At 45.2% G+C, this 26605-nt stretch overlaps 1 protein-coding gene across 1 annotated transcript; it reads right to left on the reverse strand.

The window, feature by feature from the left end:
• Positions 1-293: 293 nt before the first annotated feature.
• On the reverse strand, positions 294-26590 carry Ndufa9 (NADH:ubiquinone oxidoreductase subunit A9). The gene is made up of 11 exons (XM_050121974.1): positions 26472-26590; positions 23820-23990; positions 23373-23470; positions 20731-20822; positions 19010-19151; positions 16187-16289; positions 14506-14573; positions 12593-12669; positions 7765-7860; positions 4196-4262; positions 294-783 (listed from the first exon to the last, which is right to left on the reverse strand). The coding sequence occupies exons 1-11, from the start codon at positions 26518-26520 to the stop codon at positions 613-615; spliced, it is 1134 nt and encodes a 377-aa protein (XP_049977931.1). The 5' UTR covers positions 26521-26590; the 3' UTR covers positions 294-612.
• Between the last annotated feature and the right edge of the window lie 15 nt (positions 26591-26605).

The following is a 26605-nucleotide window of genomic DNA, read 5'->3' on the forward strand; positions in this document are numbered from 1 at the left end:
CCCTAATTGATGTGGTTTGAAAAGTGTGCATTCCACTAAAGTTCATACAAAAGCTTAGTCCCAGTGCAGCAGAACCCTGGGACTTGGTGACTAGATTTGAAGAGCTCTGACATCATGAGTGATCACTATTGTCACAAAAGACGTTGAGAGAAAAAAGGGTGTGGCTTAGTGGCTCTGGGAACTGCATCTAAAAATAAAAAAGGCTGAACTCCATGCCCCCTCTGCCTCTTCCTACCATTAGATGACACAATGTTCATTCCACAATGTGAGAATAACAGCCCAACAACTTTAGATCAGTTTCAAGTGTATATGTGCTCATTTATACCAAATACATCTACATAACCATACATTCCCCGAGATCATAACAATATTTTGACTTTGAAGATAGGGCCTTGGTCTAAGAATTCCAGCCCTCCAACATTCCAGAGAATAGTCATATGTGTTAATATTATACATAGTTATTTGAAGAAAACTAGGCTCAGTTCTGAATGGCTGAGAGTTCTCTGAATAATCAAGAAGGAAACGTGAGGCAGACTGAATCCTCAGATATTTAATAGAGCGACCTCATTTACTATGTAATGGGTTCTAAGGAACACAGGTGGCCTGGACGAACTAATAGTTGACTGTCTTGGCAGGCTTTGTCTCCTCACTCTCGGTAGACAGCCAGCGGTAAGTGCGATGCCGCCGCAGCACCTCAATGGCCTTGAGTTCCAGTGGGGTAGCCTGAATGCCAAGATCTTCCAGGCCAGGCAGGTCATGTGTTAGCACATCTGAGATGTGTATCTGTGAAGAGAGGACCATAGAGCATGTTGAAAATATCACCCCTAAATCATCCACACCTTCCAGCTGACCTGAGGCTTGTCACTGAGGAGATACCTTTAGAGACATATAGTAACCCTTGATTCTGAAACTCACTGAAGCAGAACAAATAGTGAAGATCATCAAAGACCAGAGGCAGGTCTCCCACACCACTCAGGAACATAGGACAGTGACCCTGGACCAGGGGATGCATAGGCACGTGTACATAGACCTGAACCTAGTATAGAGAGGCAGGAGCTGTCTTTCCACCCAGGGATTCAGATAAGAGCTAAAATAGAAGGAACCCACCCCTATTTTCTTATGCTGGGTCTCTGGGTTCTGGCTCTCTAAGTTTTAGCTTATTATTCTGGTTTGGTTTCAGAATTTTTTGACAGCATTTTGTTGTGGGATATTTGTATAGCAAATGAAGATGTACTGCTATGATTAATGTAATAAAAACTTGAATGGCAGGAGAGTACAGCTGGGACTTCTAGACACAGAGAGAACTCTGGGAAGAAGGAAAGCAGAGTCACCAGCCAGAAGCAGGGGAAGCAAGATGGGCAGCTCGGAGATGAGGTGATGAGCTTCTAAGAATGCAGATTAAAAACATGAGTTAATTTAAGTTATAAGAACTAGTTAGGAACAAGCCTAGACTAAGGTCAAGCTTTTATAATTAATAATAAGCCTCTGTCTCATTATCTGTGGGCTGGTGGTCCCAATAAGAAAGTACTACTATATTTGGCATCTCATGTGGGGTACCAGTTATTGTGGCTTCTTTTATTGTTGATCAAAAAATAATGTTTGGGAGTTAAATATTAGGAAATAACCTGATAGATCCACCTTCTTCACCTTCCCAGACCAAAAAAGCACATGCATCTCTTCAAGCTCCTCCCTATTCCATCTAAGGGTCCCTCTATCTTCCCCTGAGTCCACCAGAAAACTATGGTACACTCCAGCCAGCTGAATATGGACTCTGCCTTCCAAACCAAGGTCCCACTCCATTGATGGTCTCAGAACAACAACACAAATAAATTTCCTGCAACAGTGTCTCGCACTGTAACGCCTAGGAACCTTTTATGTAACCCAAGCTAACCTCAAATTTGTGATGCTTGCCTCAGCCTCCCAAATGTTGGGACTGTAGGTTCTAACAGCACACCTGGCCCCATTAGACTTTTGTCTTTTTTAACTCCAAATATACTCATTCTGGGTTAAGAAACACTGCAAAGTCAGAAGCCAAACTCATCCTGTTTAGGGAAGAATGACCATCAAAAAGTTACCAAAGCAGAGCCTTCTGTGCACGGAACCACACCAGGTCCCATCCTGTGACCCCCAATAAACAACAAAGAAAGGACCATAGTGTGTTTACTTAATTCTCTAGGGATCTCTGCAAACCAAACCCACTATACTCATACTTTCTCAGTCATCATGGTAAGAGCAAGTGTCAGACAACGGGCACAAGCACAGGAAGGCACCATGGAAAGGTTTCTGCTTTCTAGTCAGCCTGTCAGAGGGAGACTAAAGCTACCGGTCTCTGTTCCCTGGCACTATTCTCAACTCTACGCTGTGCTTTAGCTCTTAGGGGACAGTTTGGCTGTGTCCTGTCAATAGAAAGAAAACCCACAGTACTCAGGCTGAGACGCTGTCATCTTTCTATTTTATTTGGTATCTTCCCAGCAAGATTTGGGCACGCAGGGAGCAAATAATCAATGAATCAGACAAGCGTGGTAGACGTGAGAAAGAGCCAGGGCTTTGGAGCACAGCAAACTGCAGGCAGACAAGAGGGGCTGTTGCCTGGGTTACAGTAGGTAGAAGAGAGACAGTTATGCACTCTGCCCTCAGTACATGGCAAACCTCCAGTATTAGAAACATGTTTAATGAAACACTAAATGAACAAGCAGGTGTTAGGGGTGGCCCGACCTGGCATCTACTGGGGGTTGCTGAGGGTCTAGCTCTTTACCATCTAACACAGAAGCCACTGGTCAAATGTGACTCAAATTTCAGTTTCAATGAACTAAAAAAATAGAGTTGGAATCTGGTATCTGCAGCCATGGTAGACATGGATCAAGTGCTCCACATCACACACTGTTGCTGACAACGTGACAGTACAGACAGGCCACTCTGAGCACTGCGGGAAGTCCCGTGGGGCAATGCTCATTTAGGTCTAGAAGAGGAATCTAAACTGCACGGGATTCCAAGATTTTTATATGAACAACATAGAAAGGGCTGTCACTGAGATGAGAGCCCGAGGACAGAACACAAACTTGCAGCAGCAGGGCATGGTGGAGGCACATATCTGTAATCCAGGCATTTGGGAGGCTGAGAAAAGATGATCAGCATGAGTTCAAAGTCAGCTTGAGCTGCACTGTGAACACCAGGCCAGCAAAGGGCACACAGTAAGACCCTGTCTCAAAACAACAAAAACACCTGATAACAGTAAACAAACAAACAAACAAACAACAGCAAAAACCACAAAACAAAACAAAAAACCCAGGCTGCAGTTCTAGTTACAATGTATATCTGCACAGTGTAACAGCAGACTCCAGGACAGGAAAAAACTGTAGCCTGGCCTTTATCAGCAGTAGCTAGCAACTGGGAGGAGCGTAATTTACAAACAGAAATGAGAGCAGGTGAGGCTGTGACCCCATCAGAACAGACAGCAGTCAGGATGGAGGGAGGCAGGAACAGAGCCTTCAGCACAGCCCACTGAGAGAAGGGAGAGCCAGAGAGCAGCAAAGACACCATCTCAAATAGAAGAAATGAGGTCCTTTAGCAAATGCTGCTCACAGTGGGAGTGAGATGAGGTCAGCAAACTGACTGAGTTGGCAGTGTGGTGCTGTGGGTAGCCTGGGAAAGGGCAGTTTTAGGGCAGAGAGGGATAAAATTTAATTCAAAGGAATTAAAGAAAGAATGAGGCAAGAGTATGCTGGGAACAGGTACAGACAGCTCTTCAGAGGTTAAGGTATGAAGGGAAAGTCAGATAACATGGTGGCACACCTGTAATCTCAACACTTAGAGGTAGAAGCAGATGGACCAAGAATCCAAGGTCACCTTCACCTATTAGTGAGTTTTGAAAACCCAAAGGACTGTAAGGGAACACAGCGAACAGCGAAGTGACTGGAGGGCTCCAGGACTGAGTCTGCCTTCAGTGAGAGACACCAGTATGCATGTTTGAACGCTGACAGGAAAGACCTTACAGAAAGAGGACCACACTATCAGAGAGAAGACAGTGGAGCTGGTAAGAATGAATGCAGGTTGGCCCAAAGCAGAAGGGCTAGCCTTGGTCAGCAGAAATCTCCCCCAACGGAGCCCTACAACCTCAAGCAAGTCAGCCAAACTGAACTGACTTCTCCAGCTCTACAGCGCTATCTGGTGAGAGGTTTGCTATGCCCAGACTTACCCGCTCCACTTTGTCCCTCGTTGTCCAGGGCTCAAATGGGCTCATTTCAAAGAATCTGGCAACCCACCTGGAAAGGAGACACATGTGGCATGGGTGAAGAGTCTCTGCACTGGGCTTCAGCCTGTCAGACCCAGAAAAGAGGGTCTGCTGCACACAAGAACTCACCGAGTTTTTGTCTTTGTTGTTTCTGAGAAAATAACAACTTCTTGGCTCTACTGCTGTGAAGATATATCTAATTCAGCCTTCCTTCCTCCCTTCCTTTCTTGGATTTTTAAAACAGGGTCTCATGTACCCCAGGCAAGCCTCAAAGTCACTATGTGGCTAATGATGACCTCGAACTCCTAATCCTTCTGCCTCTACCTCCCAAGTGCTGGGATTAAAGGCATGTGCCATCACATCTGTCTAAATCTACAGCTTGTGTGTGTGTGTGTGTGTGTGTGTGTGTGTGGTGCTAGGAACCAAACTCAGGGCCTCCCATGTGCTAAGCAAGTACTCTACTACTGAGAGCAATGAGCCCTGCCCTGTAGCTCCAGCTTCCTAAAGGCTTGAAAGAATGTTCCCACTACAAAATAAATCCATGAAAAAAGAAGCCCTAAGACTGCTCAGAATTTCTCAAGCAGTATATAAAATTCCAGTTATAGCCACTCTTCCTAAGAGCAGCTCCCATGCCTGGGTCCACACTAACAGATCTAATATGGACAATGCAAGGTACTCCGTGGGCCATGCCATCTGTACCTGCCAACCCTGACTTCACCCTCACCTTCATGGGCAACATGAAATGCTTCCCTCCTCCTGGTTTACAGTCCTCCACTGTACCAAAGTTGGTCCCAAATGACTCCGTGTTCCTTTGTGGAGATCTCAGGTTCTTTACATCGCTGCCTTCACTAGCATGCCAGTCCACAAATATTAATGGGGGCCCTTCTGTGCACCAGGCACAGTGCGGAGGCAGACAAGCATAGGGAATAGTTCAGTAACCTCAGACTCTAACCAGATTTGGGTGATGCACACCTGCCTCTTCTTGTAATGCACGTGGCAGCCTAATTCCTTCACCTGCATGTCCTATGCATGCACCTCTCCAAACATCGGACAAAGCAACTTTAGACCCCTACCTGCATCTAGCTACCCATATGCTCCTCTCTGAATGAATTAAGTTTCTTCTCCCCTAATGACCATCAAACTTGGGACAGTTTCTTTTCAAATACATTTCCAGTGCCCTTGGGTGCAAAGACTGGAAACTAATCCAGTCGGAATGGGTTTTGGTGCATACTCAGTAAAGTGAAATTGTGTCCTCAAATAAACTTTTAAGGAGAACCAATTTACCATCTTATATCTATGCAAAACTGGGCTTACATGTGACTAAAATTAGATGTATTTTGGAAACAGACATACAGAAAAATGATTATATGATCGAATCTGTTAATCAAAACAACTCCATGAGCTACTCTCTTTAGCAACCAAACTTCTCCTTCTCTCGAACCCAGAAAGGAATCCCAGAACAATAATTGGTGTCCCCCAGTACCTCCCCTGATAGGCTGGCTGTCAGCATCAACAACATACCCCTCTCTAATCTGTTCCACCACTTTGCTTTGAATACTTTTAGTGCTACTTTTGCAAAATGAGCCCTTATTGTCCACCCTTTGCCTGATTCCTCTGTAACTGCTCTAGATACTGGAGACGATACTGGAGACAGGGTGAACAAGGGCAGCACTCTCCTCCTCAGACCCTCGCGCTTGCTACCCCTTCTTAGGCGAGGCTCTGTTGCACGGTGGAATGCTTGCCTAGCAGGTAAGAGGCTCAGGTCTGAACCATCACCACAAACGCGCAATCCCTTTAAAAAGGCCTGCACCTGTGATTCAGTGGTACACATGCCAGAGACAGAGGCAGGAGGACTGTTCCAAATTTAAAGCAAGCCTAGTCTACACAGCAGGTTTCAAGCTAGCATGATATAAAGAACCAAAAAAAAAAAAAAACAAACAAAATGACTTTTCCTCTCAACTTCTCTTGATGCCTTAGAAATCCTCCATTTGGCAGTTTCTCATCTTCTGCTAGTGTTTAGTGAGGGCAGTCTTCTGGCTTCTGGGGTCTCTTCTCTGTCCCCCGTGTCCACTCTGTCCCTGTCTACTATGTATGGTCACTATGTCTTCTCCTCTGACCCCATGTCCACTCTCTGTCCCTGTCTACTATGTATGGTCACTATGTCTCCTCTGACCCCATGTCCACTCTCTGTCCCTGTCTACTATGTATGGTCACTATGTCTCCTCTGACCCCATGTCCACGCTCTGTCCCTGTCTACTATGTACGGTCACTATGTCTCCTCTGCCCACTGTGTCCATACTCTGTCTACTATGAGCAGTCACTATGAGTGTGAAAGAAGTCAAAGAAAAGCCTCCAAAGGAGAATGTCCTCAATAAACAATCACTATCACAGTGTGCTGTGTTTTCTGTTGTTTAAATTTTTTATCTTATTTTGTTTTTTTTTGTTGCTATCAATTGAAACCAGGGCCCTGCAAGTACTCAGCATACTGTACAACCACTGAGCTACACCCCACAGTCTACAGACAACCGTACAACCACTGAGTTACACCGAACAGCCTATAGACCACTGTACAACCACTGAGCTACACCCTACAGCCTAGAGACCACTGTACAACCACTGAGCTACACCCTACAGCCTAGAGACCACACTACCCAAATGTTCACTGCAGTATCTTAGGTGCTTAGAACACTACCTGAGACATGCAAGGCAGTCAGTAAATATTTGACTAAATGAAGAAATGGATGCCATGTTGATTTATAAATCTGTCTCTGGCACATTAGACATGAAAATCTTTCTGCCAAGACTAAGATGTGCTCTGATGGTCCAGGATGGAAAACATGGCCAGCAGAAGAACGGACGTATATGTTGCTATGCTGGGGAATGAGTTCAGGACTTTGCACAGGCCAGGCAAGAGTTTTGTCACTGAGCTACCAACCCTAGTAGGTTTAAAATTATAGTCCTCAAAGGGAAGAAGTGAAGAAAGAAAAAGAAGAAAAGGAAGGGAGGGAGGGAGGAAGGAAGACAGACAGACATACAAAGGGACCAGGTCTGGGTCAGGATCCTCCTCCCCAGCTACACCAAAGCCTGCCTTAACAAGAACTGGGAACCTTGTCCCCTGGTGGGCAGCTGGAAAGAACAAAGGGAGAACTGACTGTTCCCTCACACCAGCTCCCAAGCAAGAATCTTCTCCAAATCAAAATCCAGGATTTTACTGCTGTGTATTTGTTCAAGGCTCTGGGGACCAAACCCAGAGCTTCACACTGCCACAATGCTCTGCCTCTGAGACAGATCCCCAGCCCAACCCTAGGGTTTTAAACTGGAGACTCTGAAGAACTACCCATAGAACACTGCTAAGGTCATCCTTGCTTGTTAAGGTCACCTACAGTTCCTTTCTTGGCCAGAATTACAAGAGATTATTAACACACTAGAGATGTGTAGACTGGCCTTCTGTAAGAAGTACTTCCTGGTACCCTGGGAAGGGATTCTAGCCAACCCTCTCATGGGTCGACACGGACAGACAGCACAGTACTTACCTGTAAGCAAATCGTGGCAAGGGGTAGGGGAGGAAGGTCCTGTGGGCCATGCCATAGATGTACTGCACCAGGTGAAAGAGCAGGTACCGATTCGGTCTGAAAACCAAAACATAACTTCACATAACTTGCCCCCTACAATTTTTTTTTTTTTTACAAACAATGAACACTTTCCTTGTGAAAAAGGAAACACACTGTAACAAACAGAGACAAGCACAGAAGAATCACCTGTTAACCTTCCTGCCAAAGACAGCCTATTTCACATTCTCGTACATACGTCTATGATGCCCCCTATCATTTATCGTTCTGTTCCCTTTGAGATGGGTCTCACTGTGTAGCCCTGGCTGGCCTCAAATTCACAGCAATCCTTTCACCTCAGCCTGAGTCACCAAGCCTGGCTTACCTGGCATTTCTTTAATATACGAGATTAATTGTATTTCATATGTTTATGGTCATTTATACACCTTTCTTGCCTCTGATAGTTTCTCTCCCTTACAATGACCAAAACCAATTCCATCTTCTGAATTGTCATCCTTTCTACATAGGCAGCCTCCGTGTTTCTGGGACCAGGCTTTAATAATTAACCTTCACATACATTTCAACTTCTACCCACCCACTTTCCTAACGCCATCTGCCTCAGAAAGATCATAACTGAGAGCAAAATGAAGATCATTCGCTATAAACCTTATTATTACAACATTTTACAAAAACAAACATAAAAATCCACCATGCAAAAAGAAATGCCGGTAGCCGGGCGGTGGTGGTACATTCCTTTAATCCCAGCACTCGGGAGGCAGAGGCAGGCGGATGATCTCTATGAGTTTGAGGCCAACCTGGTCAATAAGAACTAGTTCCAGGACAGGCTCCAAAGCTACAGAGAAACCCTGTCTTGAAAAACAAAAAGGAAAAAAAGAAAAGAAATGCTGGTATCAGCTAGAGGAAGTCTCACACGGAACCCTCCAGCCCTTAAATCCCAGAAGGATTGTCAAGGCTCTCTGGTTTGTACATTGCTGGCAACACTAGATCATGGCTAAGCTACCTGTGTGCAAGGTGCCTCCTCAAGAGGCTCCACAGCAACACACTCCATCACGTGTGACTGGACAAAGCAAAGACCCCTGGCTCACACTGAAAGGGGCCAGTATTTCACAGTTTGGCATTAAGGATCATTGGCAACAGATATCCTCAGCAAAGTCTGGGTCTGAGACCCTCTCCACTAGGCTTGTCAGCTAGATCCCTACACTGGTTAAGGTAAATACTGCCTTCTCTAGGGAAAAACAAACAAACAAACAAAAACCAAAAGTCACCAGCAGAAGAGCAAACCCCTGAACTGGCTTCACCTCTTATCTCTGCTCAGTGATTCAAATGACACTCTCAGCTCTGCTTGCCAATGAGTTCTCTACGGAACTGATCGTCTCTGGCCTCAACTTGCTCTTCTGAGCAAGCCATCCTGTCTACTGGCTGACATTCTCATGTTCCTGGTCTCTCAGAGCTGTCTGCATCTGGCGATATGCTCAGCCTGTCCCTAAGGTGGAGAAATGACTGTCTCTGAGGGTGGCTAAGCCCTTCACTTACACTCTGCACCAGCTCATCTCCAATCCTTTTACTACTCTACCCCTGCAATCAACTGTTAGCTCCTCGCTGGACCATTCTGAACAACTACAATCTAACCCTGGTGGGCCCTCCCCTGACCGCACATTCATCTGCCAGACCCCTCCCCATGTGTATCTGTGTGTGGTCACAATGTGAGTCACAGTGAGCACGTCAGGGTCAGGACAATTTGCAGGAGGCAGTTCCACCATGTTGTTTTGAGCCAAGCTCAGTTCAGGCTTGGTATCAAGTGCCCTTACCCTGTAAACTGTCTGACCAGCCTTACCACCATCTCCTAATCACATTCTTGTTGCTTCTCCTTAGAGCTGTTTGTCTACTGCCTCCACCTCCTATCCTTCCAATAAGATCCCCCACAGTACAACACTGGCCCTGTCTCAATGCTCCAATCAGATTACAGTCCAGAGGGTGGTCACAAATCACCATGCTGCCACGCCCCCTCTGGAGCATCCAATATAATTGCCATTCCTTCTCCACCAGGTTCTCTCCTTCACTGGATTTTCCTTTTGGGAATTTATTATATGTGGCTTGGCTTATTACTTATGGGTGTCATAACTAGTCTACCAGCTCCATGAAGGCAGAAACTTTGTCTTCATCATTCATTATTTTAGAATATTTTATATACTATAAATTTCACTCATTCTAAGTTATAATTCAGTTTTTTAATTGAGACAGGGTCTTACCGTGTAGCTCAGGCTGCCCTAACTTTTGAGTTTCCTACCTCTGTCTCTAGAGTGCTAGGATCGTAGGCGCACCACTGTGGCCACTTATGTGGCTAGCTGTACAATTTTGTATTTCCACCAGCAGCGATTTGCAAGATTTCCTATTGTTCTACATTGTCACTAGCATTTGATATTATCTCTGCAATATGCTCTCTCAATGTAGTTTACAGTTTGCCTAGTAACCACAAAAGACATCAAGCATCTTAGTGTGTGCTTGTTCAACATTTGTATTACCTTCTTTACTGAAGTTTCTGTTGTTAATTTAATATGGGGCATGTATATCTGTACACCATGTGCATGCCTGGTGCCCATGGAGGCCAGATGAGGGTACTGTGAGCCACCATATGGAGGTGGGGCTGGGGACAGAGCCCAGGCTCTCTGGAAAAGAGTGCTCTTAACCACTGAACCATCTCTCTAGTCCCAGGCTTTCCATTTTTAAATAGTATTTATTATTAGAAATACAAAAGTTTCAAATCCTGATAAGTCAAACTTAACTTTTTCCCTTTTATGGATTATTCTTTGGATGCTATAGCTAAAAACATCTTGCTTAACTCAAGATCTAGAATATGCTCCACTTGAAATATTTATAATTTAAAGCTTACATTCCTTTTCTTTTCCTCACAGATTATAAAGTAAAAGCCCAAATCCCTATTTCCAGTCTTTTCCTGGGAAGAGACCACCCTCTCTCCACTCAAGAGCCACAGCACTTTTGTCCCCAGTCAGACAACTGGCCATAAACATGATTTGGAGCTGGGCATAGCGGTGGAGACTCATAATCCCAGGAAGAGGACAGGAGGATTTTTGAGTATGATACTGGCCTTGATTACATAATGAGTCCTAGAGCAGCCTGGGCTACCTAGGTGGCAAGACCCTGTCACAAACAAGCAAACAAAGGCTGTTTCTAGACTGCTGGTTCTGGTGAACTGAACTGCTTATTAACTCGGCACAAACTGCCTTGATAATTACAGTTTTAGAGTAAGTTTTGCAATTGGGAAAATCACGAGTTTAGCCTGTTACCGATTTATATTATCTTTATATTACCATTTAAATTTCGACTTTGTCACTTTCTGCAGAAGCCTGCTGGATTTTGACAAGATTCCATCTATAGAGCAATTTAAGGACAGCTGCCATTTTAACAACATTGACACTTCCAATTCAAGAATTTGGAAGGTCTTATCGTTTCTTCTTTCCTTTCCTTTCATGGTGTTTTTCAGGTACATGTCTTACCAAATTTACCTAAGTACTGTATTTCTACGCTACTGTGAACATGATTTCCTGTCGTGCACGAACACACGTGTGGGTGGATGCACTGTGTACGAGTGCACCTGCAGCACACACGTGGGCCAGAGTTCTCCTCTGTATGACGCACCTTGTTTCCGTTTCCCGAGGCAGTCTTCCACTGAACCTGGAGCCCCAGGGATCCTCCTGACTTCCTCTCCCTGGGGTCACAGGCCTACTTGGCCTTTTTCTTTTCTTTTCTTTTTTTTTTAACTTTCACACCATGTGCCTGGAGGTCAGACTCATGTTCTGCCCTGCTGCCTGCATGGTGAGCACTTAACTGACTGAGCCATTTCCCTGCCTGTGAGTAAGATTTACTAAGTTGTATTTACTGACTCCTTACTCGCTAATATATAAAAATAAATTTTTATATTGGTCTATTTCGTGTTTTTACTGGGTTTATCTCATATATGTGTGTATTTGAGTGTGAGTGTGTCCCTGTGTGTTTTATAATCCTTAACTAAAGATGACAGAATAAAGCAATACAATTAATACTACCAGAAACCTGAAGGAGCTGGGGAGATGGTTCAGCTGGCAAAGTGCTTGCTCCACATGTTTGATGACTGAATTTAGATCCCAGGACCCACATAAAAAAAAGAAGCTGGACACAATGGAGCATGCCTGTGACCCGATACTGGGTAGGTGGAGACAGACAAGTCCCTTGTAGCTCAATCAGTGAGCTCAGAAGTTAAGAAAAAAGGTACATCTTCAGTGCAGACACTTTCCCCTATGACTTTTTGTTTGGTTTTGTTTTTGAGGCAGGGTCGCCTTAAACTCACTCTGTAACTTATGCTGCCCTTAAACTTGTGGTGATCCTCCTGTCTCAGCTCCGCTCCCCCAAGTGCTAGGATTACAGGTGAGAGTCACTGTGCCTGGATTCCTTGAATACTTTATCAAAAATATTGACTCTGCAAACAGGAACCCATGGACACCAAGAGTTGACTGCTTCTGTAGTAGTCTAAGGCAGTGGTTCTCAGACGGCCACTACGATTCTGCACATTCAGGCCAAGTTCTAGGTTCCCCAGCTGCTGCGTGTGGGATGTTCCTTTCAATCCTGTGAGTGATCTGCTCAGGAAGTGTGGGCACCAGATGTTCCCTGATCCTGTGAGTGATCTGCTCAGGAAGTGTGGGCACCAGATGTTGCGATCCTGTGAGTGACCAGCTCAGGAAGTACTGTTTTATAAACTACCATCATCTTTTCATAAAGGCCAACTCTAGGCACTTACCCGGCAAAGGCAAAGGTTTTTCCTCTGGCATCTGGATCTTTAACCACATTAACAATCCCTTTGGAAACATCTGAAACCTATACAAATCATAAGACAGATTTAAGCAATTGTTGAGCTAAGATATCAGACCTGGAGAACCAGGTCCGTGATCTTGGTAACCTGGGAAGATGAGGCCGGAAGTATCAAGTTCAAGACCTGGCTGGGCTACACACTGGTTTAAGGCTAGCTTGGGCAACTTGGAACAACATGTCTCAATTTTTTTTCAAGTGAGGTATGAAAGCAGCCCAACAGTAGAGTATTTGCCTGACATTCATACTGTCCTGGGTCAACCCCAGGATCACAAACATACATATATAAATGTTTAGGGAGAGATGGAAAGACAGGAAGAAGGACGAAGGGAGAAGGGAACGCAGGGGCTGCAGTCACAGGGACAGGACTGAACAATGACACCAGCTCATATTCAGACACTGTAAGGAACCACCTACCTACTCCGATGTTCAAATAATCATGTTCAAGGCTCATCTGAGTATCGTCCTAGTCAGAAGTCCTATCTAAGTCAGCCTAAGGTCTTCCTGACGTGGCCAGGCCACAATCTCACCCACGTGATCTCTCAGCACTGTTCCCCACTCTGTCCTGAGTCACCATAACCTAGAGGTTGAACCACATGGAGCTGCCGATGCTCTGCCATTCTGACTTTCAAAATAGGAACTATATCCAAGTTTAGACCCAGAGACCCGAATCCACACCAGAAATTGTCAGGAAACTGCTGACAACTATATGGAAAATTCTTGTCACGGAGGTGTGGGGTATTCTGCTTCTGGCATCTACTGACTAAAGGACAGAGAGGCTGCTCAACACCCCACAGTGAAGAACTGAATAATTGTCTGGCTGGCTCCAAATACCAGCAGTGTCAGTTGGGAAGCTGCTAGTTTTCCTGCCAACAGGACACAGGGTGGGTCATCTGGAAAGAAGGAATCTTAATCGAGAAAATGCCTCCCTAAAATTGAGTGGTCAGTAGGCAAATCTGTAGCGCATTTTCTTGAAGACTGATGTGGGAGGGCCCAGCCCACTCTGATGGTGCCACCCTGGGCAGCTGGTCCTAAGGCAAGTCACGCACACAAGCCAGCAAGCAGCGCCCCTCCATGAAACCTGCACCAGTCCCTGACTACAGACTCCTGACCCGTCTGAGTCCCTTCCCTGAATTCCCTAAGTGAAGACATGTAAGAAGTCCCTTTCTTTCCCAACTTACTTTTGGTCATGGTGTTTGTCACAGCAATAGAAACCCTAAGTCAGAAACCCTGGTCCAACCCAGCCCAACCCAGTATGGAACCCAACCTTCTCCTTCCCCTGAGCCCTCGCATGTGCGGTTTCTCTGTATGTGAAACAGAGCTGCATCAGCTGACTCTGCACCCGTCCACAGCTGGATTTCAAGGCCTCCTCATCCAGTGACGTAAATCTCTCCTCCTAGCACTCCTCACATTGAATACGAACTGCTCTATTTCCCCGAGAAGCAAACTGTATGTATCACTGGTTATCCTTTCTGTACTCCCAGAAACCGGTGTCAGCCCATCATACAAACCATAGGACATGTCTAAGCAGTTGCTGAGCTAACACATCAGACCTGGAGAACCAGGTCTGTAACCTTGGTTACCTGGGAAGATGAAGTGGGAAGTATCAAGTTCAAGGCTAGCCTGGGACACTCGACACCAACTGTCCCAATTAAGCTTTCTCAGGTGAATGGACAACTGAAGACACTGAGAAGCCATGCACCTCCTAGATAAACTGAGGAAACCAGTTGCAGCAAGTTGACCAAGTTAAAAAATAAAGTCAGTAGGTAAGAATGAAACGAGCAAATTGAACTGAACCTGAATCGAGCTAACACCTATTGCTAAGCCTTCATGCAGGGTACTTACATATACTGGTTGTTTCACTGTCTTAAAACCCAAAGAAATAAGAGGCACACCGCCAAACCAACGAATATCTGGAAGAAGAAACAAGAAACTGTCCTGAGAATACATAATAAAGATAATGTAAAAAAATACATCAGACGCTGAGGGTTCTGGACTGAATAAACAAACAATTAAGTAGAAAGGGGGCTGGGTTGTGATGGCCCATCCTTAAATAAATAAGTAAATAAATAAATAAATAAATGAGCGAGTGAGTGAATAAAGAGGGGCTGGGTTGTGAAGGTTCATAAATAAATAAAGAAGCAAAAGCAAACAAATACGTAAAAAGAAGGCTGGGTTGTGGTGGTGCACGCCTTTAATTCCAGCTCTCAGGAAGCAGAGGCAGCATCTCTAAGTTCCAGGCCAGCCTGGGCTACAGGGGGGGGGTGCTGAACAGTAGCATTGTCTCCCTGGTTCCTGAGTGTGGACATAACGCGCAACAGCTGCCTCACCATCCCACCGCCATGCCTTCCCCACCATGGTGGACTGCAGTCCCTCAAGGTGTCAGGCAAAATGAGCCCTTCCTCCCCATGGTGCTTCCTGCTGGGTCACAGCCATAGCAATGAGAATGTGGCCAGCACAGCTTCTTCCTGTCCACATGGCTGTCATGCCCTCGAAGCTTCTAGCCAAGCCTACAGCCAGCTCCAGTGCTACCTCAACCTCCTCATACTGTAGCATTTAACCTCTCCACACACAGATCTGCCTAGTCTGTTCAGGCTGTTATAACAAAATACCACAGACTAGATGGCTTAAAAACCCAAACTGTACTTTCTCCCAGCTCTGGAGGCTGGAAAATCCAAAACCAAGGTGTCAGCAGGTTCCTGGTGAGGCTCTCTTTCTGGGTTGTAGGTGGCCATCTTCTTACTGTGGCCTTTCTCTCACCAGTCACCAACCCCATCAGTTAGTACCTAACCCTTCCGACATCATGTAGCCTAATGACCTCCAAATCCCTTGGTCCACATCGAGGTACAGCAGGCATTAAAGCCTCAACATAAAGAACTCATACATGATAAGGTTTATATTTTATATAGTGTATCATGATTTAAAAACAAAGTGGAAATCACTGCAGAATTTCAGCTGGCACCAAGAGGGAGACACAGAAAAGCTGCATAAACAGATGGACAGAGCCACACAAAGAAACAAGTCCACAAGACTCAGGGACAAATCCTAAATACATAGAAAGGAAAGAAGGCAATTTGAAAAGGCTTCATGATGTATGACTATAATATCGTAGTATTTTGAAAAAGATGCAATAATCAACCAAGTCAGTAAAAAGACAGCGGTTGGCAGGTGTCCAGGATGGGGATAAGGGAGAATTTGTAGAACTCAAAAGATTTGCTCGTATCTTGCCAAGGTCACAGAGTTACTGAGTTTACAGTTTCTGACTCTGAAGCCCATGCTCTGGGCCAAGCATGGAGGGAAGTAAATCTGTACCTCCCTAAATCCACAGCACAACATTTAACCAGACTCTCATTACCCAGAAGCAGAAAGGACCACGCTGATGAGGAAAATGAAACTCCAAAGAGGAAAGGTAACTGAAGAGGAACTAGAACTCGGTCTGGGAGCTCAGAGAGCCCTGTCAGCTGGTGCTCAGCTCAGCTGTGCTAAGCTACCAGGACTCCTCTCTTCTGGGAAGAAGGATGCATACTTGCAAAGTGATTGAGGAACCTGTCCTCCCTTCCAAAGATGTCAGATGGCCGTATGATGGTGGCTTCAGGAAACGCATTTCTCACTTCCTTCTCTCCCACCGCCTAGACAACCAAAAACAAAAGATGTTCTGAGTTCTTTGGCAGGTGCTAGGGCTTTCCCGTTCCCCACTACCAGAGACTACTTACATTTCCAAGGCCCTATTTTCATTAGGTAACCATATTTTGGAAGATAATCATATTATTCAAAAAGCTCAATTAACAGAATGTTATAAAAGCACATGAGAGACAAAAACAAATAGCCCACACCCAGAAATTCTGTAGACATTCTTCCTATTCTTATGCTAGGGACCCTACAATGAAGGGAAACTGGATGCTTTTCCAGCCTTCAGTTTCTTTCTCTTGTTTACAGACTCTCTGCTTTGTGTCAAGAAGATTGCAGCCTGCCAGAGAAACAAAATCCAACCCCACCACAAACTCTTCCCTCCCACCTCTCTCTCCTGCCAGAGAAAACTAAGCCCACCCTTGCTGGACCACACCAAGCTCCCATTTCACTCAATCTGACTCTGAATTCTGCTTCAACAACTTCAACATCTGATCTGTAACCACTTTTGACGAGATCACAGACGCCCACAGATCTGACACTGCAGTCCTCCTGACTGCTCGGTGACACTCACAATACCTCTTCCCTCCTGGAAGGCAGCCTTCGGGGACACTGCTCTCTTCTGGCTTCCTGTCTACCACACATGTCCCCCAGTCCTGATACCAAGTATCCCTCCCCCACCATACTGTCAGCGTTTGCATGCCTTGGCCCCATTCAGAGCTCTCTTCTCAGCCAACCTGCTTATCCCTCACTCTTCTTCCAATGACAGATTCTGCTGACTCTCAACTCTCATCTCCAGCACAAATCTCTCTTCCAGGGTCAGAAGCTCCAGGGTCAGAAGCTCCAGGGTCAGAGCTCCAGGGTCAGAAGCCCTGAGCAACTGGGACATTGCAGAAGTGTAAGTCCAAAACCTGCCCCCTGACATTCTCTCAAGGAAAACACTGCCTCTTAATCTGCGCTGAGTTTGATTGGTGAGAGAGTAGAACAGATACTAATTACACTAGCAAAGTGTCATGCTCTTCTGAGGCTGCTGAGAAGCTGGCTCTGGAAGCAGAGCTGACTCCTGCCCCTACCACAGACACAGCGTGTTGATACCAAGTACTTTTCAAACACCCCCTTTTGTGTCTGGCTGAACTCTTGGTTCCGTAAGGGAGATGGGAAAATAGCAGCGGCTATTGTGTCCTTTAGAAAAGCTAGAGGGTAAGCAATTTCCAACAGAGATTACTGCTGTTTCTCTCAAGGTATAACAATGCCCTGCATTGGGAGAGAAGCCGGAGGTCATCCCGGAGAATGCTCTGCTCTGCTGGAATCTCCATCAGGAAGTCCCACGTGACTCAGCATGGCTTCCCCAGTCATTTCTGCTGGAGACCTGACCATGCCATCTACTGCTGTTTGTCCTTTTATTTGGAAGCTTCCTTTGAGGGGATGTTCTGCTCCACCTGGGTCTAGAGCACAGACAGAAATTCCAGCTGACCTTCGCAAGAGGGCTTCCCCCGGTGGTTTCTGCTGGACGTCTGTCTGGTGGCCCTAGTTTAATGTGTTGCTTTGTTTGCTCTCTCTTTGGGCTACTCCAGTTATCCCAGCTGGACTTTGTGACCATCTGATTTGATGACATTCTGACATCTACCTGTTACTTCCCGCTATCTGTGGATAGCCATTGATTCTTGTATTTCCGCTTGCTATATACTTAAAAAAAAATTCTCTCATTCAAAACAAAAAGCACAGCTCTCACAGATCATTTTACAGATTACACAAAATAGAGAGTTGAAAGCCAAATTCCACCCCAAAAGATTCTGCTTTAGTTGGTCAGGGGTACAGACTGGGCACTGGAGTTTTGAAAAAAATCTCCCTGCAGCTGTCGGGAATCATTTCCCCTGGTGGACTAGAGTCCTAATGAGGGCTTGGGTCACCTCTGTTTGACAAGCAACAACATGCGACTTACAGCATATGACTGGTGCTTACAAAACAATTTTCTCAATAAATATAAGCCTTGGGACACAAACCTGGAGTCACTATTAAGAACTCTGTTGTTCTTGTCAGGATGACATGAGACAAGCCCATTGTGGCAGAAGACAAATGCTTATGGGTAGACCCAGACACTAATAAGCCCGGACAAAGATGAGACTTAGGTTCCAGATGGACTCTGAGCCACGGTGGCCAAGCCCAGACTCTAGGGGAGTTTGCAGGAGGAAGATGAACGATGCAAAGAGCATTTTCCCTGGCACTACCTACTCCCCTCAGTCTCAGCCTTCGCACTGCCCGGGGGTGACTGGCAGAAACTGGACTCCAGAAGGTTCAAGAGGACAGAGGCTCCTGTAATAACAGGAGCGGACCCAGGCCTGTCTCCTTTGGCCGGAATCATACCCTACATTTCCTGCTGTTTGCTGTGTCTCCCACAACCTCAAGTATCTGGAGGCAGTAATACAGTCTATCCATATATGAGACCCTTCAACAGACCATTCAACCAAAAGGTCACAACACAGGTACAGCATCTGGAGCTGTGGTCCAGGGATAGAGCATTTGCCCAGCAAGGCCAAGGCCCTGGGTTCAGTACTCAACATCAAAAACCAATGAAAACCACAACACAGGCACACCTGGATCTAGAAGGACAATGAAAGGCCCTCTGACATCTCAACACATGGTGGAGAAACACTTCTCTTTTTCATCAGATTCCAAAGCATTTCTCATGCCCGTGCAGCACCGCGGAGCCCCCAGCACCCACCTTGCTCCTCAGGTACCTAGAAGAGCTCCTCATGCTGGCATTCAGGTGTGAAACATGAATGAATCTCTCAACCCCAGCTTCCTTGGACACCTGAGCTATTGTTTGAGGAATCTTCACGAAAACGTCTTCAAAATCAAAGTTTCTGGAAGAAAAGGGGGAGGCAGTTAAGAATTCAAGAAAATTCAGGATTTCAAAGTTTTCTATGCTACTTTGATTTTCGTGACAGTATTTGAATTTGTAACAATTGCCAGGTGGTGGTGGTGCACACCTTTAGTCTCAGCACTTGGGAGGTAGAGAAAGGAGGATCTTGAGAGTTCGAGGCCAGCCTGGTCTACAAGAGCTAGTTCCAGGACAGGCTCCAAAGCTACAGAGAAACCCTCTCTCAAAAATAAAAACAAACAAACAAACAACAAAAAAATAGAAAGAAAAGAAAAAAAGGTAGCAAACTTTTAAACAGTAATGCCTTAACCCTTAACTTTAAGTCAAAAGTAATTTCTCCCAAGGTTTCCAGCCCTTCTTATTGTCAATTAACTTACCTAGAGACTTACTCAAAGTTATAATCAGTACAAGAAGTACTTTATGTTCTCAAGGAGTCTTGGGGCCAATCAAGGCACACCAAGAAAACCTGACTATCCTGCCTAGAGGGAAGCAGGGAAATGCTGGGGTCTGGAAAGGGACTCACTTCTCATTTGTGAAACTTGGTTTCCCTAAAGAGAAAAAAATTTAGCCATGGCAGGGCCAGACCTCTAATGCTGGCTACTTGGAAAGCTGAGGCAGGGGTTCACAAGTTCAATGCTAGCCTGGGCTACAGAGTGAGCTCAAGACCAACCTGGGCAACTAGGCAACTTAGTGGGATCTCATCTCAAAATGAAGAAGAAAACGGGGACTAGGGCTATAGCTCAGTGGTAAAACACATGCCTGGTGTAAGGAAGGCCGAGTCCAGTCCTTAGTATTGGGAAAGAAGAAGGAAGGGAGGAAGAGAGGGAGGGAGGGAGGGAGGGAGGGAGCTATGCCATAATTCAGTACCTAACAGCTGAATGATCATCCTGTACAAACCACTATGCTAGTCCCTACCAGAGACATAAAGCTGAAAGGACCTGGAAGTCATCAAAGAATTTAAACTATTTAATGAAACAAGCATACTAAAAAAAATGTAAGTCAGACACTTAATAAATGCTAAAGGAAAAACATGTGAACAAAGGGCCATGAAAGAATCAGAGTAAAACAATATTTGGGCCAGTGCGGCAGCACACACCCATAATTCCAGCACATGCAAGGTGGAAGAGGAGAAATACAAGTCTACAGCTAGCCTGGGAATCACAAGACCCTGTCTCAAAAGACAAAATAATACTAATAACAATAAGCCATTATTGATAATCCTCACAAAAACTAAACAACATTTGAATCAGTTAATGACGCAAAGAGGCAATCTAAAAGACTGGAGAATGGTAGAACAAGCAAATCCTACATCCTAATGCTGCCCCAGATCGACAGGTTCAAGCAAAGTCAACACTGGTCACTGCCAAATTCCCATCACCAACCACACTGACATGATGCATCATCCCACTAACCTCCACAGGACATATACCAATGAACCTCGTCACCCATTACTGATGAGCTGGCTGAAACTGACACTAAGATCCCCAGCACACAGAAGTCCCTGGTAAATGTCACTGAACCCTAAGACTTACGCAAAGAAGACAGGAGGGACCAAGACTTACCTGGTTTCCCAGTCCCGCCCAATGAGGTTGATGACCACATTGCTGTGCTGCACCGCTTTCCAGATAGAATCTCTGTCTCTTGCGTCCCATTCCTGCAACAGCAGGAACCAATCAGATTAAAACACATGGGGAACACCTCAACCCGTACAGCAACTTTCAGAATGGTCATCTGCCATTGTACAAACAAGGTTCCATTTCACAGAGACTCCACTGATTTTAACAAATGAAGCTGATGTCTCAAACTCCCTGCTCACCCTCCTCCACTCTTCCTAGACCAGGCAGTAAAAGTACATGTCATTCATGCCATCAAACACTGGAAAGAGGCAGCTCATATTTAATGGTGTGTATTTAGTGGGGCACTTGGGTCATTTGGCCCAAGCTGACATGCAGCTCATTATGTAGCCAATGATGGAGACATAGTAATTTCTGTTGCCCAAGAGAGTAAGATGTTGGAGGGAGACCACTGGTTGGCTCCCGGTTGCTAAGTCCCGAAATAATCACACAGAAACCATATTCATTAAATCACTGCCTGGCCCATTAGCTCTAGCTTCTTATTGGCTGACTCTTACATATGAATTTAACCCATTTCTATTAATCTGTATATCGCCACATGGCTGTGGCTTACTGGCTAAAGTTCCATCTGGCTCCGGCAGGGCTAGATGGCTTCTCTCTGACTCCTCCTCCTTTCTTTTATTTAAATAGGAAAGGGGAAGTGATGTGGGATTCCCCTTTGTATGCTGTGAATACGATTGATTAATTAATAAAACTGGCTTGGCTTGATAGGGTAGTACAGAGCTAGGCAACAAAAACTAACTGAATGCTGGAAGAAAGAAGGGCAGAGTCAGGGAGAAGCCATGTAGCCCTGCCAGAGCAAGATGAAACTTTAGCCAGTAAGCCACAGCTGCATGGTGGTACACAGATGAATAGAAATGGATTAAATTAATATTTAAAAGTCAGCCAATAAGAAGCTAGAGCTAATGGGCCAGGCAGTGATTTAATTAATATGGTTTCTGTGTGATTATTTCAGTTCTGAGCAGCCGTGACAAACAAGCGGCCTCCTTACTACAAATTAAAGAAGCAAGTATGATTTAAGCAAACCGGGCACCTGCCACTGGAAATAGCCAAAGGGAGCAGCACCAAACTAGGAACTCAGGACAATTTCCTTATTTCTCTTCAATTCTTTCCTTATTTATTTACCTATTTACTTTCACTGTAGTGCTGGAAATCCAACCTAGGGCTTCATGTAGGTAGGACAAGCATTCTACCAACTGAGCTACATCTCCAGCCCCTAATGCTCTTTATAATAGCAGATCTATTTCAAAGACATGAAAAGAAGAATTAAAGAAATGCAGTGTCTAAAACTTCAAGTTTTTGTTGTTAACATTGCTTTACAATAGGGTCTACATAGCCCAGGCTAACCTTGAATGCCTCCTCTCCTCCACTGCTTAGACTACAAGTGTGTGCCACCCTGCCTGGCTCTTCTTTGTTTGTTAAGGCGGAGTCTCACTCTATTCCTGAATGGCTTAGTGCTCACTATGCAGTCCAGGCTGACCTCAAACTCACAATAATCCTCCTGTCTCAGACTATTACTATGTGCTGGGATTGGAGGAATGAGTCCTCACCTCTGGCACAATTATTTTAATATAGAAATTCTGTTCTTTTTTTCCCCTGAGATTACAATTCATAGTCACCACCAACGAGTTTATGAACTGAGCTGAAAATCTACGTGACCTATAAGCAGCTCACCATTCACTGGACAGATAAAGAGCCCACACAACCTAAATCACTCCTTTGATTTAGGAAGTGCTAAATCACTCTTTAGCTCTCTGGCAACCCCTGTTCTGAAGAGCCCAAAGACCAAAGGAACACGCGATGGGACGCTGAGAAAGGGCTGCTTCAGAGCTAAGGTCACACCAACAGAAACAAGCTCTTAAGCTTCTTCCCCGTGATTCTGCTTGTAAAACCACCTTAGAGTCATACCATGAGGCAGATATAAAATCCTAAATTTACTACTTTCAGAATCTTCTACTAGTCACAAATAAAAGAGTAAACACAAAATCAAGAGAAATTCTTGTTAATATTTTATTTCTCCCAATAGATCTCAAATCTTCTCAATATGTAATAATAACTAACAAAAAATATTAGCATATACTGAATATAATTTTTTCATACAGTCTTTGAAATCCATATTTTATCTTATAGTACATCTCAATTTAGACTAGCCACAATTCATGTGCTCAACAGCCTCACATGGCTAATGTCTACCACACAGAAGCAAACAAGAGCCAACAGACCATGTCAACCATACAACCTAGTTAATAAAGTAATACCAGAGTACAGCCATATCCATTCACTTACATACTGTCTGTGACTGCTTTGGGACCATAAGAGTGAGCTCAGCAGCTCTGACAGAGATTCTATGATCTGCAAATTGCAAATAATCATTATCTAGTGCTATACGAAAACAGTTTGCCCATGGTCAGACTAGGGCTTGCATGCTAAACAAGAGCTGCAGGATCCTAGCAGAATTGAGGATGCTCTTAGTCTGGGGTTAAACTACTGCTTTACTACACTGCCTCTCACCCCTAACGATGACCTCAGAAATTACATTAATAACTCCAATGCCCAGTACAAAGGCTTACCAGAAAGATAAGCTGGCCCAGGTCACCCATGGGGCGAAGGTGCATGGTGTCATATACGTCACACCGATAGGGTATGATCACTTGTGACCCCATTCGTCCTAAAAGATGAAGGGAAACAGAATCAACATCAACATGACATGGGTATGATACACACTAGTGACTGAGAAAATACCAAATTCTAATGTGATAGATTAACTTAATGCTTAGTAAAAAGTGTATTCTGCCATACCAAAGAGGCCATAACTTCTCAGTGTATTGTATTCCCATAATGTCCTATAGAGGAAGCATGGATGTTCTCTCAATGCCAAGGCAGATAAAATTTATATACTTCTAAGACAGAAGTAACTCGTCATATCATTAAAACAAAAACACCTGGCTCGCAGTCTCAAGCGGGGCGATCTTAGTTCAGGGCAATGGAGGGCACTGAACTAAAAGAGCCTGACTCACCAAGGCCGTTGACAACATATCGACCCAGGAATCCTGTGGCTCCAAACACAGTGGCCACAACCCCACTGACAGATGAGCGGCCACCTTGCCCATGAGGTACGACAGCATGATGAAGCTGGCGGTGGGATGGGCCACGAGACACAGCCGTAGCTGCTGCAGCGAGGGCAGGACCTTCAGGAAAACAGCAGAGTCAGCAAACATGGCGCGTGTTATCATGAAAGCAACCAATAAATAACAGTTTCTTTCTCTAGAAATTTGTAACTATTTTGGGAATGGTACCTTAGGGATTTAAGTACCAGCAACAGTAAACGTAAACTACTGTAACATAAAAGCTATAGGAAATATACAAAACTAGAAAGCAAAGACCATGTCGTATTGGGTATATAACCTTAGTCATATTACAGTGTTTTGAGAAAGGTTTTAAAGAAGAATAGCAAAGACTGGAATCCCGTGAGAAACACATAACATACACAAGCAAGGAGAAGTAAGAATGAGTAAGACTGGAATGGAGAAACAACGAAAGACCGTCTGGACGTGACTGAAAGGTGACGGCAAGAGAGAAGCAAAGCTGATGATGTGGCTGGAGGCAGAAGAGTATTGCTATCTCAAAGGCAAAAAGAAAGAAAAAGGCTGGACAGCTAGCTCAGTAGGTAAGGGGTTTGCTATGAAGGCACAAATCCCTGACACTCTGTGTGTGTGTGTGTGTGTGTGTGTAGAGAGAGAGAGGGAGAGAGAGAGAGAGAGAGAGAGAGAGAGAAGAAAAATTTGTCAAGCACGGTGACACTCATTTGTGACCCCAGTGACAGGTGATAGGCTGTCTCAACAGGCGAACCCCTAGAGCTCAGTCAAGTCAACTTAGCCAAATCAATGACTTCAGGTTCATTGAAGGATTCTGTCTCAGGTAGACAGACAGACAAGGTTGAGAATGATTAAGGAAGACCCCAGACAGTGACCTCTGGCCTTCATATGCACACACATTCACAAGTACCCATACATACGTATGTCCACATATATACACTCCTATCCAAAATAAATACATATACAGAAAGCAAAAAGAGTGCAGTTTAGATGTAAAAATCACTGAAAAGCAATTTTTGGTAGGGGGTTGGTAAGTATGTAAGTTGGTGCAACTAAGACAGAAGCAGGTATCCACAAAAGGGCGCCACCTCACCCTAAGGCCTTGGGCTGGAGTTCTCCACCCTTCAAAACTTTTCTTAGTTATGGTAAATGAACATCAAAGGAATGCTTGGTGTAGGGGTATAAAACAGAAAGGCATGGTAGTTCACACCTGTAATCTCAGTACTTGAGAGGCTAAGGCAGGAGGATCATTGTAGGTTCAAAGACAGTTTGGACTCTATGTAGGGAATTCTAGGGTAACCTAAGAAAAGACTGGGGCACAGGGTCGTCTGACTCCCCAGCTGACAGCTGTTGGACTTCTTGCTGCTCTGATTACCCTCATCAAAAAGATTATCAAACAGCCACCCGCCCTTACAGCAGCACCAGTGGCCCTGCATATTCCACGATGCCTTGAGAAAACTACACAGCCGAAGCCAATTGCCTTGACCCGAGAGCCGGCCTCAGTCAGGCTACTTGGAAAGGCTGTACCAGGTTTCTATGCTATCACAGCCTAATTCTAGGACCCTGCAACCATTTCCACCTAGACCGGAGCATAAGCACAGAGGGCCTGCTGTGACTGGTACTAAAAAGGATAGGCTGGGATTGCTGGGAGCATCTCTGCCTATCTCGCCTGGCTCATTCGGCGAGTCTCCTGAAAGACACTCTTCTGTGGTTTCCCCCAGTAGTGTAGCAAAAAGGGTTTAATAAAAGGCTTCTTCTGGGTGGCTTTTCCTGTCTACTGGCAGAAATGTGGGCTAAGTTGGTAACACGAAGATAGAAGCAGTAGAAGTGGCAAAAGAAGTGGCGATGGAAGAGGCGGTGGCACAGGGACGTCTGACTCCCTAATTGGCAGCTGTTGGACTTTCTCTTGCTGGCCCCAAAGCTCTTTCCAATGATTCTGACATGAAGCGATCTGACAGCCAATGATAATCGATAATGAGTAAAATGCACTACGGAAAAACATAAATGAAGTGGACACGCTTTGTGGGGCGGAGGAGTGAAGATGGGGAGGAGCGACGACTGATTGCTTTGCTTCTTCTGGAAGAAAAAAAAAATGCATGCTTTCGAACTGAGGACTGAGAACAAATCCAACCACAACAGAAGAGTAAGCAAGCAATGCCGCCACGTCCTAAGCTGTCTTCCACTCTTCTGCGCTCCTCTTTCCACCCGGCTTCCAATTCTTTCTCCACAAGCATTTCTCTCTGCGGCAGACCCTGGCGCCACAACCTAACACAGTCTCCATCCGGAGAGGCGCGGATCGTGGTTTCCATTGATTACTACCGTGAAGGCAATCGATGTCCCACTGTGCGACCCCCTTTTCCTCCCTGAATTTTCCTTGACCTCAACCTTCCCAACAATCTCCATACTAACTCGAGCTTTAAAGCGTTCAGGTTCTCCTCGTCCCTCCCTGCTACTCCAGCTCCCCATCCCCTTCTCGAGCGCACAATTTCACACATGAACCTAGGGTATGAGGAAGAAAAGTTAGGTTCCCCTCGCGGAATCGGACCCTACGCGGCGGTGCCCGGTGACACTTACGTGACATTGGCAGCGCTAGGACAACCCGGGAGCGGACGGCAGTCGCCATCTTCTCCCATAATGCCCCACGACTCGAGCTTCCGCCAACTACGGCAATAACGCGGGGCCAAATGGTATTTGCCGACCTCTCTGCG

This window comes from Alexandromys fortis, unplaced genomic scaffold (assembly GCF_014885135.2).
Source record: "Alexandromys fortis isolate MF-2015 unplaced genomic scaffold, M_Fortis_MF-2015_v1.1 scaffold_208, whole genome shotgun sequence".
NCBI classification, from domain to species: domain Eukaryota; kingdom Metazoa; phylum Chordata; class Mammalia; order Rodentia; family Cricetidae; genus Alexandromys; species Alexandromys fortis.

Coding starts and splice junctions, on each gene's coding strand:
- Ndufa9 (XM_050121974.1), bottom strand. CDS start 26,520: ATGGCGACTGCCGTCCGCTCCCGGGTTGTCCTAGCGCTGCCAATGTCA. Junction 16,290..19,009: donor CTAGGTACCTGAGGAGCAAG/GTGGGTGCTGGG, acceptor TTGGTTGTCTAG/GCGGTGGGAGAGAAGGAAGT. Junction 784..4,195: donor CGAGGGACAAAGTGGAGCGG/GTAAGTCTGGGC, acceptor CTCTCTTCACAG/ATACACATCTCAGATGTGCT.